The following is a 15,018-nucleotide window of genomic DNA, read 5'->3' as shown; positions in this document are numbered from 1 at the left end:
TGTTTTTAAAATTTCATATTTGAAATCATAATAATTATTTTGTGAAAATGAGATATTCCTCCAGTTTTTAAAATCGAAAGCAGCCAGTGAAGTGGCCATGTGAACCACAAAGACTAGTCTTAGGGAAATTTATTTCAAGATGTGAGGGAAGAATGAGGCTGTATGTCAAGGTCATGCTGAATTTCAGCCATGTGAAAATGACCTTACAGTGTGGTCAATCACAACCATCAGGATTATATTAACATTGCATACAATATTATATTAATATTATATAGTATTGTCCTAATATTGTATTGTAATGAGAATGTTTGACAGTTTACTACCTTGGGCTGTGTATGAATCATGGAGAAGGTGGACACTGGGTCTTTCTGTCTGGTTGGATTTCCTTTGGTAAATAGACCTGACCAAGATTATATCCGATTGAACTTATACAGATCATTTTCAACTAGAAAACAGTACTTTGAGGTTGAGGGGGAAAACTGTTTTAAGATCAATTTTATCCAAATAATTGATTTCTTCTCTCTTTGTGCCATAAATTTGTCCATCTTTCACTCTGTTTTATGCTGCAAAGTGTAGAGAAAATACTCTGTTATATACGAGTAGCAGCGTTAAGGATTGTCCTTTTTGATATTTAGGTGGTGGTCGAAATCCAGTAACTCCTCGATACATGCGGCATTTCAATATTATAACAATCAATGAGTTTAGTGATAAATCTATGTTTACAATATTTTCTAGAATCTTAACCTGGCATTTAAAAACCTGGTAAGTAATTGAAAGTGTGTTTGTTTTTTCCTTAGTGGGTATAAAATCTTTGGGGAACATGTCAGTATAAGTAGTGCTTCTCAAACTTCCACAAAAGCACCTCTAGACAAGGAAGAAGGTAACAGGCAGCAGTTGCTTTCCTCTGCTCCCATCTCCAGGAATGGGAACAGAACACAAAAAGCCTGCAGGATCTTTCTCTTTTTCCTTTATTTGTCTGAAGTCTTAGATTTTAACCTAAAAATTCATACACATTTTGCATCCCGTTTTATAATATGTCCATATTGGAAGGATCAATATTTTGAATTTTTGCCATTTAGTTCAGTTAATGCTGGAAAGATTGCCAGGTTTATCCTGTGACTTTGACAGCCTCTAGTAAAACTCTTGAGTTCCCCAGGGGTGTCCATGTCTAGGTTTGAGTGTAGCCTTGGAGCCTGTGCCCTGGGAAAATGTTGCTCCCTAAATCTGGACACTCAGCACTTCTCCATAAGATTCTTGGGGGTAGGGAGCCAAGTGGCCCTGAGCAGTACAAGTGTTGGCTCCCCGACGTGGACACCATTCTTAGGAAATTGTCATTCCTTGTCTTATGCAATGGTGATGGAAGGGAAAGCTGACTGCTCATCAAGCCAGAAGTGAAATAAAGCCAATTTTTTCAAATGGATATTCTCTCCCCAGGTTCTTCTACCTTAATCATTCCTTTGCCCTTTAAAAGAAATCTTGGTTCACTATTTCACTTTGTTTTAACTCTCTTTTTTCTTTTTCCCCTTTCTTTACTTTTTTCTGATTTTTTTTCTCCCTTCCCTTTCTCTGAAAATACCCATTTCACCAGTGTTCTTCATGGATCCTATCTATATGCAGCTAAGAATGCCAGGTAGTGGAAGAGGTTAGGAAGCATCATCTAGTAGATCCTGGGTTTAAGTTACATAATATGGGTTCCTTGGCTGGCTCTTCTGCCCATTTATTTAAGCAGTTTTAAGCTCATTAAACTGGTCCTGCTTACTCATGGAGTTCCTTTGAACATAAAATAATGAATGGAAAGTAGCTTTAAAAGAAGCAAACACTCTATTATTATTATTATAGCAAGAAAGGGTAATTTTGTAAACTAAATCAATTGATGTAATATAAGAAAAATTCATGTTAGTTGTACTAAATAGCACTATGTATCATAAGTCTATGTTTGCTAACATATTCTTTCTCTTCACTTAAAAAAATTTTAAGTTATAAATTTCCAGATGACTTTCTAGATTTGACAACACAAATTGTAAATGGTACAATGACTCTGTATAAAGAAGCAATGAAGAATCTCTTGCCTACTCCAGCTAAATCTCACTACCTGTTCAACCTCCGAGATTTCTCCCGTGTCATTCAGGGTGTATGTTTGTCAAGACCAGAAACAGCAGAGACCAAAGAAGTGATTAAACGTCTTTGGGTTCATGAGGTAAATCTCTGTGCTACTAAAACATGATTATGCAAGAAACAAAGATTTTACCATGCCAAAAACTGGGTGAAGAAATATCCAGCAATTGTTGAAATGCATTCCACTATTTGGCATTATGAAGGTCAATGGTCAGGATAATTTTTTAAAATACTTCACACTAACATATTCTATGACACTTAAGATGCTTTATCTCTGATTTTCAGGACTTTCTATTGATTTATAGGCTGTTTCAAAGGAGCTATCATTTTAAGTCTCCTTTAAGTGACTTTAATCCTTTCAGTTTGACTTCAAATAATTTTGAGACAGAAATACTTTTGTTTTTTGTTAGTTCATGAGTGTTAGCAGACTTATTCATAATAGCCAAAAAATGGAAACAATTCAAATATACATTGGCTGATGAACAGACAAACGAATGTGGGCTCTGTGTGTGTGTGTGTGTGTATACATACACACAATGGAGCTCTTTTCAGCCCTAAAAAGAAATACTGATATATGTTACAACATGAACAAACCTAGAAAACATTACACTAAGTGAAAGAAGCAAGACACAAAAGGCCAATACAATATAATATTTTTCCATTTATATGAAATGTCTGGAATAAGCAAATGCATAGTGATAGAAAGTAGATTAATGGTTGCCAGAGGCTGTGGGGACATGGAGTAGGAAATAGTAAGGAGTGACTGCTAATGGGTATAGGGTTTCTTTGGGAGGTGTTGAAAAAGATCTAGAATTAGATGGTGGTAATGGTTGCACAACATTGTGAATATTCTAAAAGCTGTTGAATTATATGCTTTAAAAGTGAATTTTATGATATGTAAATTATACATAATTAAAAGAATTTGTAATCAAGACTTTAAGATAAATAAGTTCAAAGCACAAATACAGGATAAATTCTTCCCTGCAAAGGTTTAGATTTATAATGGAAACTTTTAAAAACATAAAGGATGGCAATAGAATAAAAGTTCCCTGTGGGGGAGGCAGGAGGGCAGCTATCCACAGAAGTGAGAGTGAGAGAGTCTGCTGAGGTACTGAGGATGTTCTATATCTTGATCTTGGTGGCAGTTATGTGGGTGTATAATGTGTGAACGTTCCTGGAGGTGTACACTGAAGATTTTTGTACCTTATGGTAAGGAAATTTTAAAAAAGAAAAGGAATCTTCCTAGTCATCATCCTCAAAATTTGTAAGTCAGCAGATACAGAAGGGGGCCCTAGATGCAGGTGTGATGACTTTGAGAAACACTGTCTTGGGTTCTCGCTTAATTGCAGTTAGATAATATTATCCTTGATTCATGCTTAAACACCGATGCCCAATATATGTGGTTGGCTTAATTTAGCTTCCTTTCCTCATTAAAAGAAAGGGGGCTTCAGTGTCTCAAGCTGAGGAAGTGACTGTTGTCATATTTTGGGAAACCCAGTCGTCCAGGAGAGTAATAGCTTTTGGACTACTTGGTCAGAGTAAGTGGGAAGCTTCAATCATATCATTTATGCAGCCACTGGTGTTATGAAAAGGGATGACACTAGTATGTCAACTTGACAGCAGTGAAAATACTAAAATCATTATTCTTAAACATAATCAGGCTGATTCCAAGGCAGTTTGTAATAATTATTTCTCAGTTCTTAGTGTTTTCAGACCTGTTGTCATTTCATTTTTGCCATGCATCTATGAGATTTGCAAGGCAAGTATTACCACTTCTATTTTATAAGGTGAAGAAGCTGATGCAGACAGGATTAATGTTAGAAATTTTGCTGACAGAAACATGCATTGCTTGTATCATATGAGTATTAGTCTGCTAGTGTTGTCATAATAAAAATACCACAGACTGAGTATCTTAAACAACAGAATTTTACTTTCCCATACCTCTGGAGGCCAAAAGTAAAACAGTGAAGGTGCTGTCTGTGTGGGTTTCTGGTGAGGCTCTCTTCCTGGCTCACAGAGGGTTTCCTTCTCAGTGTCCTCACAAGGTCTTTCTTCTGTGTTCCTGCCATGAGAGAATGAGGGCTCTAGTGTCCCTTCCTTTTCCTACAAGAACACCAATCCTGTAGGATTAGGGCCCCACCCACCTGACCTTTTCAAACTTAATTACCTTCTTAATGGACCTCTCTTCAAATACAATGACATTAAGGGATAAGGCTTCAATGTACAGATGTGGGCACAGGGGAAACAGTTCTGTCCAAAACAGACTGTAAAGTGAAAGTAAAAGTCTCTCAGTTGTGTCATACTGTTTGCAATTCTACGGACTATATAGTCCATGGAATTCTCCAAGCCAGAATACTGGAGTGGGTAGCCTTTCCCTTCTCCAGGGGATCTTCCCAACCCGGGGATCGAACCCAGGTCTCCCACATTGCAGGGGGATTCTTTACCAGCTGAGCCCCAAGGGAAGCCCAAGAATACTCGAGTGGGTAGCCTGTCCCTTTTCCAGGGGATCTTCCTGACCCAGGAATTGAACCCAGGTCTCCTGCATTGCAGGGGGATTCTTTACTGACTGAGCTATAGAGATATTCATACCACTTTAAGGAAGTATTAATAATTATGTAGCAAACTTGATTAACTATTTTTGCAGTCTCTCAACATGTGCATGTAAGTGGAGATCTATTTTAGTACATTGCATCTGCAGTTACTTACAAGAAAAAATAATTAACATGTCCAAAACAAAGTTTTATCCATCTAAGACATTCTTACGTTTTCTATAAAATATGCTTTTATAAAGACAGTAATATCTATAGATATAGATTTGCCAATAAATTCAAAATATTATATGGCTGGGAAAAGGAAACAATCACTGCAAGGGAGTTGCAAAACCCTAGACACCGGGGCCCAGTTCTGTTACCTCTATCTGTATGACCAGCAAAGGCAGTCACCTCCCTTCTCTAGTCTTTTTTCCCCTTCTCTAGTCCTTAGCACCTTAGTCCTTAACACCTCTGTAATCTGCTGCAGTTTCCCTAATCTACCTTCATTTATCAGTAACAATGTAACTATGTTTTATTCCAAATATATGATCAAATTTAATATTTAAAATAAATATTATGCCATTCCTTGTTTAGATGTGCTTTTAATAAAACCCATGGAAATCTCTTGAGAGTACTTTTTATATTTATTTCAGATTAGCACAGAAATAGCACTTTAAAATAGGAAAATCACTTCTTAAAGCTGCTTTTTAATTATTGTACAGGTCCTGAGAGTGTATTATGATCGCCTTCTGGATAATGCAGACAGAAGTTGGCTTATCAGCTACATTCAAGAAATCTTAAAAACATATATGGAAGAAAATTTTCATGAGCTTTTTCAAAGTTTGGATTTTGATAATGATGGGATAGTGGAAGAAGATGATTTACGCAGCTTAATGTTCTGTGATTTCCACGATCCCAAGAGAGAGGATACCAACTACAGAGAAATTGCAGATGTGGATGCTCTCCGGGTGATAGCAGAAGCTCACCTAGAAGAATACAACAACATGAGCAAGAAAACAATGAACCTTGTCTTGTTCCGGTTTGCCATCGAGCACATCAGCAGAATTTCCAGGATCCTGAAACAGCCTCGCAGCCATGCTCTTCTGGTTGGTGTTGGAGGGAGTGGAAGGCAGTCCGTCACCAGATTAGCTGCCCACATGGCTGATTCTTCAGTATTCCAGGTTGAAATTTCCAAGGGCTATGGTAACTCTGAGTGGCATGAAGATTTAAAAGTGATCTTAAGAAAATGTGCTGAAGGGGAGATGCAGGGTGTTTTCCTATTTACAGATACTCAGATTAAAAAGGAGTCGTTTCTAGAAGATGTCAACAATCTGCTAAATGCTGGGGAGGTTCCAAATCTCTTTGCATTGGATGAGAAACAGGAGATATGTGATAAGATGCGTCAGATAGATCGCCAACGGGATAAAACCAAACAAACAGACGGAAGCCCCATAGCTCTTTTCAACATGTTTGTTGACCGCTGCCGCAACCAACTGCACGTTGTCCTTGCCATGAGTCCCATTGGAGATGCCTTTCGGATTCGTCTTAGAAAGTTCCCTGCTCTAGTAAACTGCTGTACCATTGACTGGTTTCAGGTATTGTCATGTAAATTTTAGATAGACTTCTAGAAATATTGATTCTCCATCATCAGCATGACTTATTTTAAAGTCCACCCCACCCCCCACAATTGTAGCTCAGCAGAACTTTCTGATCAATAATAATATATTTTATGAAATTAAAATTCAAAAATCATTATAACAGAAAAACCTTTTATTACTAGTGTATACAGTCATTGACATCAACTTATTGTAGAAAGTTTTAGGATAAAGTTGTATATCTGTCAGGTTCCTGACAGGGAAGAAAGAATACCTGGGAAGGCCTCACTGAGGAAAGTTGAATGAAGGAACTGTTCATGAAGGTGTAGGCAGGATTAAAGGAACTTGAGAGGGATGGTGAGGCAGGAAATGGTAGAGCATAGCAAGAAGATGTTACTACAGCTGGGTTTAAAGGGGCATAGGGAGGAAAATGTGTTACTGGAACTTGAAGCTGTGGAAGTAGGAAAGTCTGATGGGATCAGGAACCCCAAACCTAGAGTTCAGCTTCTGCTAGAAAGCAAGAGGGATAGAAATGCCTCTACCTCTCTCTTCTCCCACCCTCCAGTCTCTTTCCATTAGAAAGCCTGGCAGAAAGTCAAAAGGAAGAAACTCCCAGTGACCACTTTTTCTAATAAATTTCAGTATCAGAAGTACAGAACATACAAGGGCATAGGGTAGGAAGTTTGTGAGCTGTGGCAGAGATCCTGTGAGGGAGATCTAACACATAGGAATTTTTGACCTTGGGGAATTTACATAACCCCTTTGTCCCTTCAATTTCTGCTAAGATTTCATGAAAAAACATATTTATTGAACCCTTGCTTTGTAGCAGATCTTATTCTAAAGCTGGAGATGAGTCAGAAAATGAAATAGACTAGGCTTCTGCTTTTCTTGAGTTTACTTACATGCTTGCAAATTAGTGAAAAATAATTCCATCATACAGGGTAGCATAAATGGAGTAAAAGGTTTTCTGAATCAGTGACCTTTAGGAGGAAACATAAAGGACAAAAAGTGCCAGTACTGAGAGGATCTGGTCAGAGACAAGAAATTAGTGAAGACAAGGAGCTTCATAGGAAGATTGAATAGAGTGAGAAAAACTCAGGACAAGTACCTGAGGGGGAAATTACATAGAGTGGGGTTGGAAAGGTGGAAAGGGCCAGATCAAGTAGAGATTTACAGATTAGTTTTGGATTTCGTTTTGAATATGTTGCGAAGTCTTCAAACAGTTGTAAATTGAGAGTGTGAAATTAGCTGTTAATAATCTGCATTTGATGAGATCACTCTGGCAACTCCACAGAGCACACAAGCAGGGTGGACAGTTAGGACACTGTTGAAATATTCCAGAAAAACGATAACAGTTGAACTGCGATGGCGATTATAGGTGTAGAAGGAAAAGAGTTGGAAGCTATTTTAGGGATGGTGCCCATAGAACTGGATTTTGAGATGGATATAGAATTGAGGTGTTTACTAAGTTGGGAAGGTCACAACCATTTGGGGGGAGATATGACCATGATTCAGACTTGTTGAGTTTGAGGCAATTATGAAAGAAATCAAGGAGGCAGTTATTCATCAACTTCTGGAGTTTAGGGTAGAGGATAGTAACATTTACCTCGGAAATTTGGGGAGAAATAAATGAGATAATAATAGTAGAATGTGCAAAAAGATACACATTCTATAAATTTGGTTCCTTTTTTCTTCCTTTCTCCTGCAATACTCATGTACAATTTCTCTAACTCCTGAACAAACCAGAAAGAGTTAACAACATTACATGCATTAGCTACTGGCTCCCTGTCCTAAGCAGTCAAGTACTTGGGGGAAGTTTCTCCTGAGATTCTGTCCCACCCCATTCCTCATCCTTTCCTCTGCATTTCCACCATCTGTGAAGGACCTCAGTAGTAACAGACTCCTGTCAGTAACTTCGATGATATGCTAAAGCGTTTATCTTAACATTCAGTCCTGGCCTGAAGACGCACTACAGGCAGTTGCCTCCCGCTTCCTGGAAGACATTGAAATGTCAGAGGAAATACGAGATGGCTGCATTGAGATGTGTAAAAGCTTCCACACTTCTACTATAGATTTATCCACATCCTTCTATGTTGAACTTCAAAGATACAATTATGTGACACCTACCTCTTATCTTGAATTAATCTCTACCTTCAAACTGTTGTTGGAAAAGAAAAGGAGGTAAAAATGAAATTTCTTATTCCTAAGTAAGCTATGGTGGTTTTAAAACATTTATGTGGACAAAAATGACATAGCAAAAATGAATATTTTTATTTCATATATGTGTATACTGTGAGTTTTGTTGAATCATTTAATGATTTACTCCACAAACATTTTTAGGTTAGGGAGCAAGGCTTATTCTTTTGTGCACATGATTGCCTAGCACGTCATAAATGTATAATCATATTTAAGGAATGAAGATGTGCCACTCAGAGCTGCAGTAAGGCCCCAGGGTACTTTGGCAGTGTATTGGGTAAACATCACTAGTGAGTAATTTTTCTTCAATAAGTAATTAGATAATAAATAAACCTTCTCTTTAGGTACTGAACAGCTGGAACCTAGAGACAGTCACTCAATATACATAGCTAGCTTTCCTTCTTTAAGTCAACTCTTATTTGAGAACATCAATACAAACATCAGTAAACTTATATACTATAGAATGTGTCAATGTGAGCTTTTTTGATGTTGTTGACGTTAACCTATACATGCAGAAAAGTTGATTCAACAGTTTCTTTGATTCTAAAAATTAATACTCCGTCTCCTTGGGTCAGGAAGATCCCCTGGAGGAGGAAATGACAACCCATTCTGGTATTCTTGCCTAGAAAGTTCCATGGACAGAGGAGCCTGGTGGGCTACAGTCCGTGGGGTCACCGAGTCAGACATGACTGAGCACATAACACACTTTCCACACAGACACACATATATATTATAAGATGTAAAAGTAAATTACTTATAAAGTTAGGTGTTTAGAAGTTTTACTAACCACCTTTAAGGAGGTCTTTTACTAGTGAAATTTATTTAAGCAATTTACATATTACATTTATAAATTTTAATATTATTATTACCCTGATTTAACAAACTGAACTTTCCTAGGTACTTAATTTATATAAAATCTGGTAAGTTAAACTTACACATATGGTAAGCCTTAAGTTTTTTTAAGTGTTTGACTATTACCTATAGACTTGATGGGATTTTTTTTTTTACTTAAAAATACAAATTAACTCTGTTGCTCAATTATGCTCAATTATCAGGGCTTCCCTGGTGGCTCAAACAGTAAAATATGTCCCTGCAGTGCAGGAGACTCATTAGAAAAGTCTCCTGGCGAAAAGAATGGCTATCCACTTGAGTATTCTTGCCTGGAGAATTCCATAGAGAGAGGAGCCTGGAGGGCTACAGTCCATGGGGTTGCAGAGTTGAACACATCTGAGCAACACACACACATATATATTGAGGTACAAGTTCAGTTCAGCTCAGTTCAGTTGCTCAGTTGTGTCCGACTCTTTGCCACCCTATGAACCGGAGCACGCCAGGCCTCCCTGTCCATCAACAACCCCCGGAGCTCACCTAAACTCATGTCCATCAAGTTGGTGATACCATCCAACCATCTCATCCTCTGTCGCCCCCATCTCCTCCTGCCCTCAATCTTTTCCAGCATCAGGGTTTTTTCAAATGAGTCAGCTCTTCGCATCAGGTGGCCAAAGCATTGGAGTTTCAGCTTCAACATCAGTCCTTCCAATGAATACCTAGGACTGATGTCCTTTAAATATTAAATATACTTGAAACACCAAATGTGCACAGAGTCCTTGACAAAAAAAAAATAAGTTAATTTTTGCATATTAACTGTAGATCTTTCTAAATTTTCCTATGGCTATCTCATTATCTCAGGCATTTTGAAGTACTTTTTCTTGTATTATCTAAGATGCTATCTAGACTGGTGGGAAACTTCTCAGCAATATTTACAGTGACTTTGGTAATGCCTTCTACAGCAGAGGTGTCATAGCTTCCTATGCATCATGGTCCACACCCCGTATTGAATCATACCAATAGCATTCTTTCCATCTCCTAGTGAAATCTGCAAGTTCCACCCAAGGCTACTACATAACTTGACTGAATTTTATTATTTCTTTGACTGTCAAGATATTATCTTTCCATTTAGATCTTAGGATTTTAACCTAATGGAATCTTGCTTTTCTCCCCCAGTATTTTCCTATCCAGGAGGATCAAAACCTCTTGGAGAGTCTGATTAATTGGGAGGCATCACTTATATCTCTCTTTGACTATATGCTCACAGTATTTCAGGCCACCCTAACTGGAAGAAAGATTGTAAAAATGAGATACAAACAGAGAAAAGTTGAAAATAATACTTTTCTAGGCATTTTTATATATTCTTGATGACATTGCAAATTTCCTCTTTTTAAAAATGTTCTCCTTTGCCTCTACTAGAATTCCCCACCATATAGTTCAGTTAAGTCACTCAGTCGTGTCCAACTCTTTACAACCCATGGACTGCAGCGTGCCAGGCCTCCCTGTCCATCACCAACTCCCAGAGTTTATTCAAACTCATGTCCATTGATTTGGTGATGCCATTCAACCATCTCATCCTCTGTCATCCCCTTCTCCTCCTGCCTTCAATCTTTCCCAGCATCAGGGTCTTTTCCAATGAGTCCGATCTTTGCATCAGGTGGCAGAAGTATTAGAGTTTCACCTTCAGTCCTTCCAATGAATATTCAGGACTGACTTCCTTTAGGATGGACTGGTTGGATCTCCTGGCTGTCCAAGAGCCTCTCAAGAGTCTTCTCCAAAACCACAGTTCAAAAGCATCAATTCGTCAGCTCTCAGCTTTCTTTATAGTCCAACTCTCACATCCATACATGACTACTGGAAAAACCATAGCCTTGACTAGACGGACCTTTGTTGGAAAAGTAATGTCTCTGCTTTTTAATATGCTGTCTAGGTTGGTCATAGCTTTTCTTCCAAGGAGCAAGGATCTTTTAATTTCATGGCTACAATCACCATCTGCAGTGATTTTGGAGCCCCCCAAAATAAAGTCTGTCATTGTTTCCATTGTTTCCCCATCTATTTGCCATGAAGTGATGGGACCAGATGCCATGATCTTAGTTTTCTGAATGTTGAGTTTTAAACCAACTTTTTCACTCTCCTTTTCACTTTCATCAAGAGGCTCTTTAGTTCTTTGCTTTCTGCCATAAGAGTGGTGTCATCTGCATGTTTGAGATTATTGATACTTCTGCTGGCAATCTTGATTTCAGCTTGTGCTTCATCCAGCCCAGCATTTCTCATGATGTACTCTGCATAGAAGTTAAATAAGCAGGGTGACAATATACAGCCTTGACGCAATCCTTTCCCAATTTGGAACCAGTCTGTTGTTCCATGTCCAGTTCTAACTGTTGCTTCCTGACCTGCATACAGATTTCCCAGGAGGCAGGTCAGATGGTCTGGTATTCCCATCTCTTTAAGAATTTTCCACAGTTTCTTGTGATCCACACAGTCAAAGGGGTGGCATAATCAATAAAGCAGAAGTAGATGTTTTTCTGGAACTCACTTGCTTTTTCGATCATCCAGCAGATGTTGGCAATTTGATCTCTAGTTCCTCTGCCTTTTCTAAATCCAGCTTGAACATCTGGAAGTTCACGGTTCATGTATTGCTGAAGCCTGGCTTGGAGAATGTTGAGCATTACTTTACTAGCGTGTGAGATGAGTGCAATTGTGCGATAGTTTGAGCATTCTTTGGCATTACCTTTCTTTGGGATTGGAGTGAAAACTGACCTTTTCCAATTACAGTAACCCTGTAGTTACTCTTCCCTTAATAGCTGAAGTCTTCAGATATCTTTATAGCCAAGTAGTATTGTAACCTTCGGAGAAGGCAATGGCAACCCACTCCAGTACTCTTGCCTGGAAAGTCCCATCGATGGAGGAGCCTGGTGGGCTGCAGTCCATGGGGTCGCGAAGAGTCGGACACGACTGAGAGACTTCACTTTCACTTTTCACTTTCATTCATTGGAGAAGGAAATGGCAACCCACTCCAGTGTTCTTGCCTGGAGAATCCCAGGGATGGGGGAGCCTGGTGGGCTGCCTTCTATGGGGTCACACAGAGTCAGACACTACTGAAGTGACTTAGCAGCAGCAGCAGTATTGTAACCTAGAAGCAAGTGCTCAGATTCCCTCCCAGGAAACCAGTGTTTTAGCCAACAAGGGGTCCCGTGGGTTGAGCCACCACACTGAAACTGCTTCATGGTGGCCGGGGGCCAGACCTTTCCTGTGCTTGCTCCACAAGGGTTCCACTGAAATCAAACTCACAGATTATATGGTATCCTCTCTCGAGTCTCCTCAGTTCACATTGCTGTAACATATTTTGCTCAGAGGAATCAACTTATCACAGAAGTGTAACAGGTCCCAACTTGCAATGTTTTCTTTTTTTTCAGTGACAGCCTTTTCAGTTTTCTGGCTCAAACCAGTTAATCACTCAGTTGAAGAGTATGCTTCCATCTTTAGACAATTATCAGGTTGGTTAGTTACCAATGCCAACCTACTTTTTGAAGAGAATTTCTAAAATGCATCACTTTTTACTTTGAGACATTATGGCATCTCATATATTTAAAATGAAACAAATTATAAAGAAGCATTTTTTTCTACTCATGATGTGTACTTATCTCTGGAACATATATGAATGCAAATCAAAAATTTAAAGTATATTAAAATATTATATTATTTTGAAATCAATTATTATTACTTTATAAGAATTTTGTACCAAAAAAGAATTGAACTTTATTCTTTGGCCACTTGTATTTTAAATGAAAAATTCCTATTTCAAGATACTTAACACATATTAAAATTATGTGCCACATTTGGCAATGTTCAAACAATATATTTTGGGTACTGAAGTTTATTTAAAATAATTGATTATAAAAAGATCTTAAGGAAAATATTGTTGTTGGAATAAACTTCCCAAGATGACTAATTACAGAGGCACATCATTCATCTTAATGGAGGAGGCTCCTTGCTTTATACTTAGTATATTTTTCTTTTGAATTTGTTATATGCCTGGATACTGTGATAATACTGGCAGTACACAAAATCCCAAGACATACTGTCTGCTTTTAATTGTACACAATCTAAAATTCTAGAGTTCGTATTTTTTACCAACTGTTGATTTATGCAAAGATCTTTCAAACCACTTTTTTAAAGTTGAAGTATGCTTCATTTACAACGTTGTGTCAGTTTCAGGGGTTAAGCAAAGGGATTAAGTTACATATATGTGTGTGTGTGTGTGTGTGTGTGATTTTTCAGATTCTTTTCCATTATAGTTTATTACAAGATATTGATTATAGTTCCCTGTGCTATACAGTAGGTCCACTTCTTTAGTTATGCCTTGAAAAAAATCTGAAAAGCTAAAGAATACTTATTTTTTTCCTTAAAGAAGAAGCCTAGAGCCTGACAGCTAGCCTTGTTTTATCTCTTTGCTTTCAGTGAAGTCATGAAAATGAAAAAGAGGTATGAAGTGGGTTTGGATAAACTGGATTCTGCTGCATCTCAAGTAGCCACAATGCAATTCGAGTTAGAGGCTCTACATCCTCAGTTAAAAGTTGCTAGCAAAGAGGTTGATGAAATGATGTTGATCATTGAGAGGGAATCGGTAGAAGTTTCCAAAACTGAAAAAATCGTGAAAGCTGATGAAACAATAGCAAATGAACAAGCTATGGCTGCCAAAGCCATTAAAGATGAATGTGATGCTGACCTGGCGGGGGCTTTGCCCATATTAGAGTCAGCACTGACAGCCCTTGACACCCTCACTGCACAGGTAAGAGCACAGCTGTGGGCTTGCTGGGAGACCTGTTGGCATAACTTAAGGAAGTGCTTACCATTGTGTGCTGCAGTTTGGTCTGTCTTTCCAAAGTCTCCACGTTGAATGTGATTAAAATCATTTTCAAATTGGCCAAAAGATTCCCTAATTGACCTGGAAAAAGAAATGGACATGCAAGACTAAGACAGTTTTGAAAAGAAAGTTTCCAAATGTTCTAAACAACCATACAACAATCATTATTTCAGGAACTTTGCAGAGCAACTTTAATTGACAGGGGCATGAATATACACTTTTATTTTATGTACACTTTTTCATATTTAGAAACTTGTAGCTAGATATGCCTTACAGTATATATGGTAAGGTGGGGTGTCAGTGTTTGTCAGTGGGTTTTTTGTGTGTGTGATATATATGACAAGTTATGTATGATTTTTAATAATTTATAATAATTGTTAGTATAAAATTTATAATGTTATAAAATAAAACAAAATGTTTTGTTTTATAATAATATAGCTTTGACAGTATTAAAAATTAAAACATGAAAGGGAACATTTCATTTAAGAAAGATTAAGATGAATTTTGAAAAATAGCGTTGGCAATCTCAGCTAAACTTTTGCGTAAATTACTAGAAGATGGGACATCCCTTGTGGCTCAGCTGGTAAAGAATCCACCTGCAATTCAGGAGACCTGGGTTCAATCCTTGGGTTGGGAAGATTCCCTGGAGAAGGGAAAGGCTACCCACTCCAGTATTCTGGCCTGGAGAATTCCATGGACTTTATAGTCCATGGGGTGGTAAAGAGTTGGACACGACTGAATGACTTTCACATGCACACACGGGAGAGGATGTGTTAGATCTTTTCTTCACACCTTCCTCCAAAATAGGTTTCAGATAGAAATTTAAATATAAATAGTTATATTATATTATAAAATAGTATCAAATGTAGGTCAGATGTTAATAATT

General features: G+C 38.0%; 1 protein-coding gene across 4 annotated transcripts in view; it reads left to right on the top strand.

Annotated features, from left to right (window-relative positions):
- The window catches only part of DNAH7 (dynein axonemal heavy chain 7), a 257,550-nt gene that overhangs the window by 148,281 nt on the left and 94,251 nt on the right, over window positions 1–15,018 (top strand). For all 4 annotated transcript variants that reach the window (XM_059874486.1, XM_025001611.2, NM_001143874.1 and 1 more), the window contains 5 exons: window positions 636–762; window positions 1,978–2,197; window positions 5,369–6,241; window positions 8,193–8,422; window positions 13,727–14,057. In XM_059874486.1, coding sequence (XP_059730469.1) covers window positions 636–762; window positions 1,978–2,197; window positions 5,369–6,241; window positions 8,193–8,422; window positions 13,727–14,057 — 1,781 coding nt within the window. The remainder of the gene's footprint in view (window positions 1–635; window positions 763–1,977; window positions 2,198–5,368; window positions 6,242–8,192; window positions 8,423–13,726; window positions 14,058–15,018) is intronic.

This window comes from Bos taurus, chromosome 2 (assembly GCF_002263795.3).
Source record: "Bos taurus isolate L1 Dominette 01449 registration number 42190680 breed Hereford chromosome 2, ARS-UCD2.0, whole genome shotgun sequence".
Taxonomy (NCBI): Eukaryota; Metazoa; Chordata; class Mammalia; order Artiodactyla; family Bovidae; genus Bos; species Bos taurus.
Note: the sequence above shows the minus strand (reverse complement) of the source record. Positions and strands in the feature narration are given on the sequence as shown.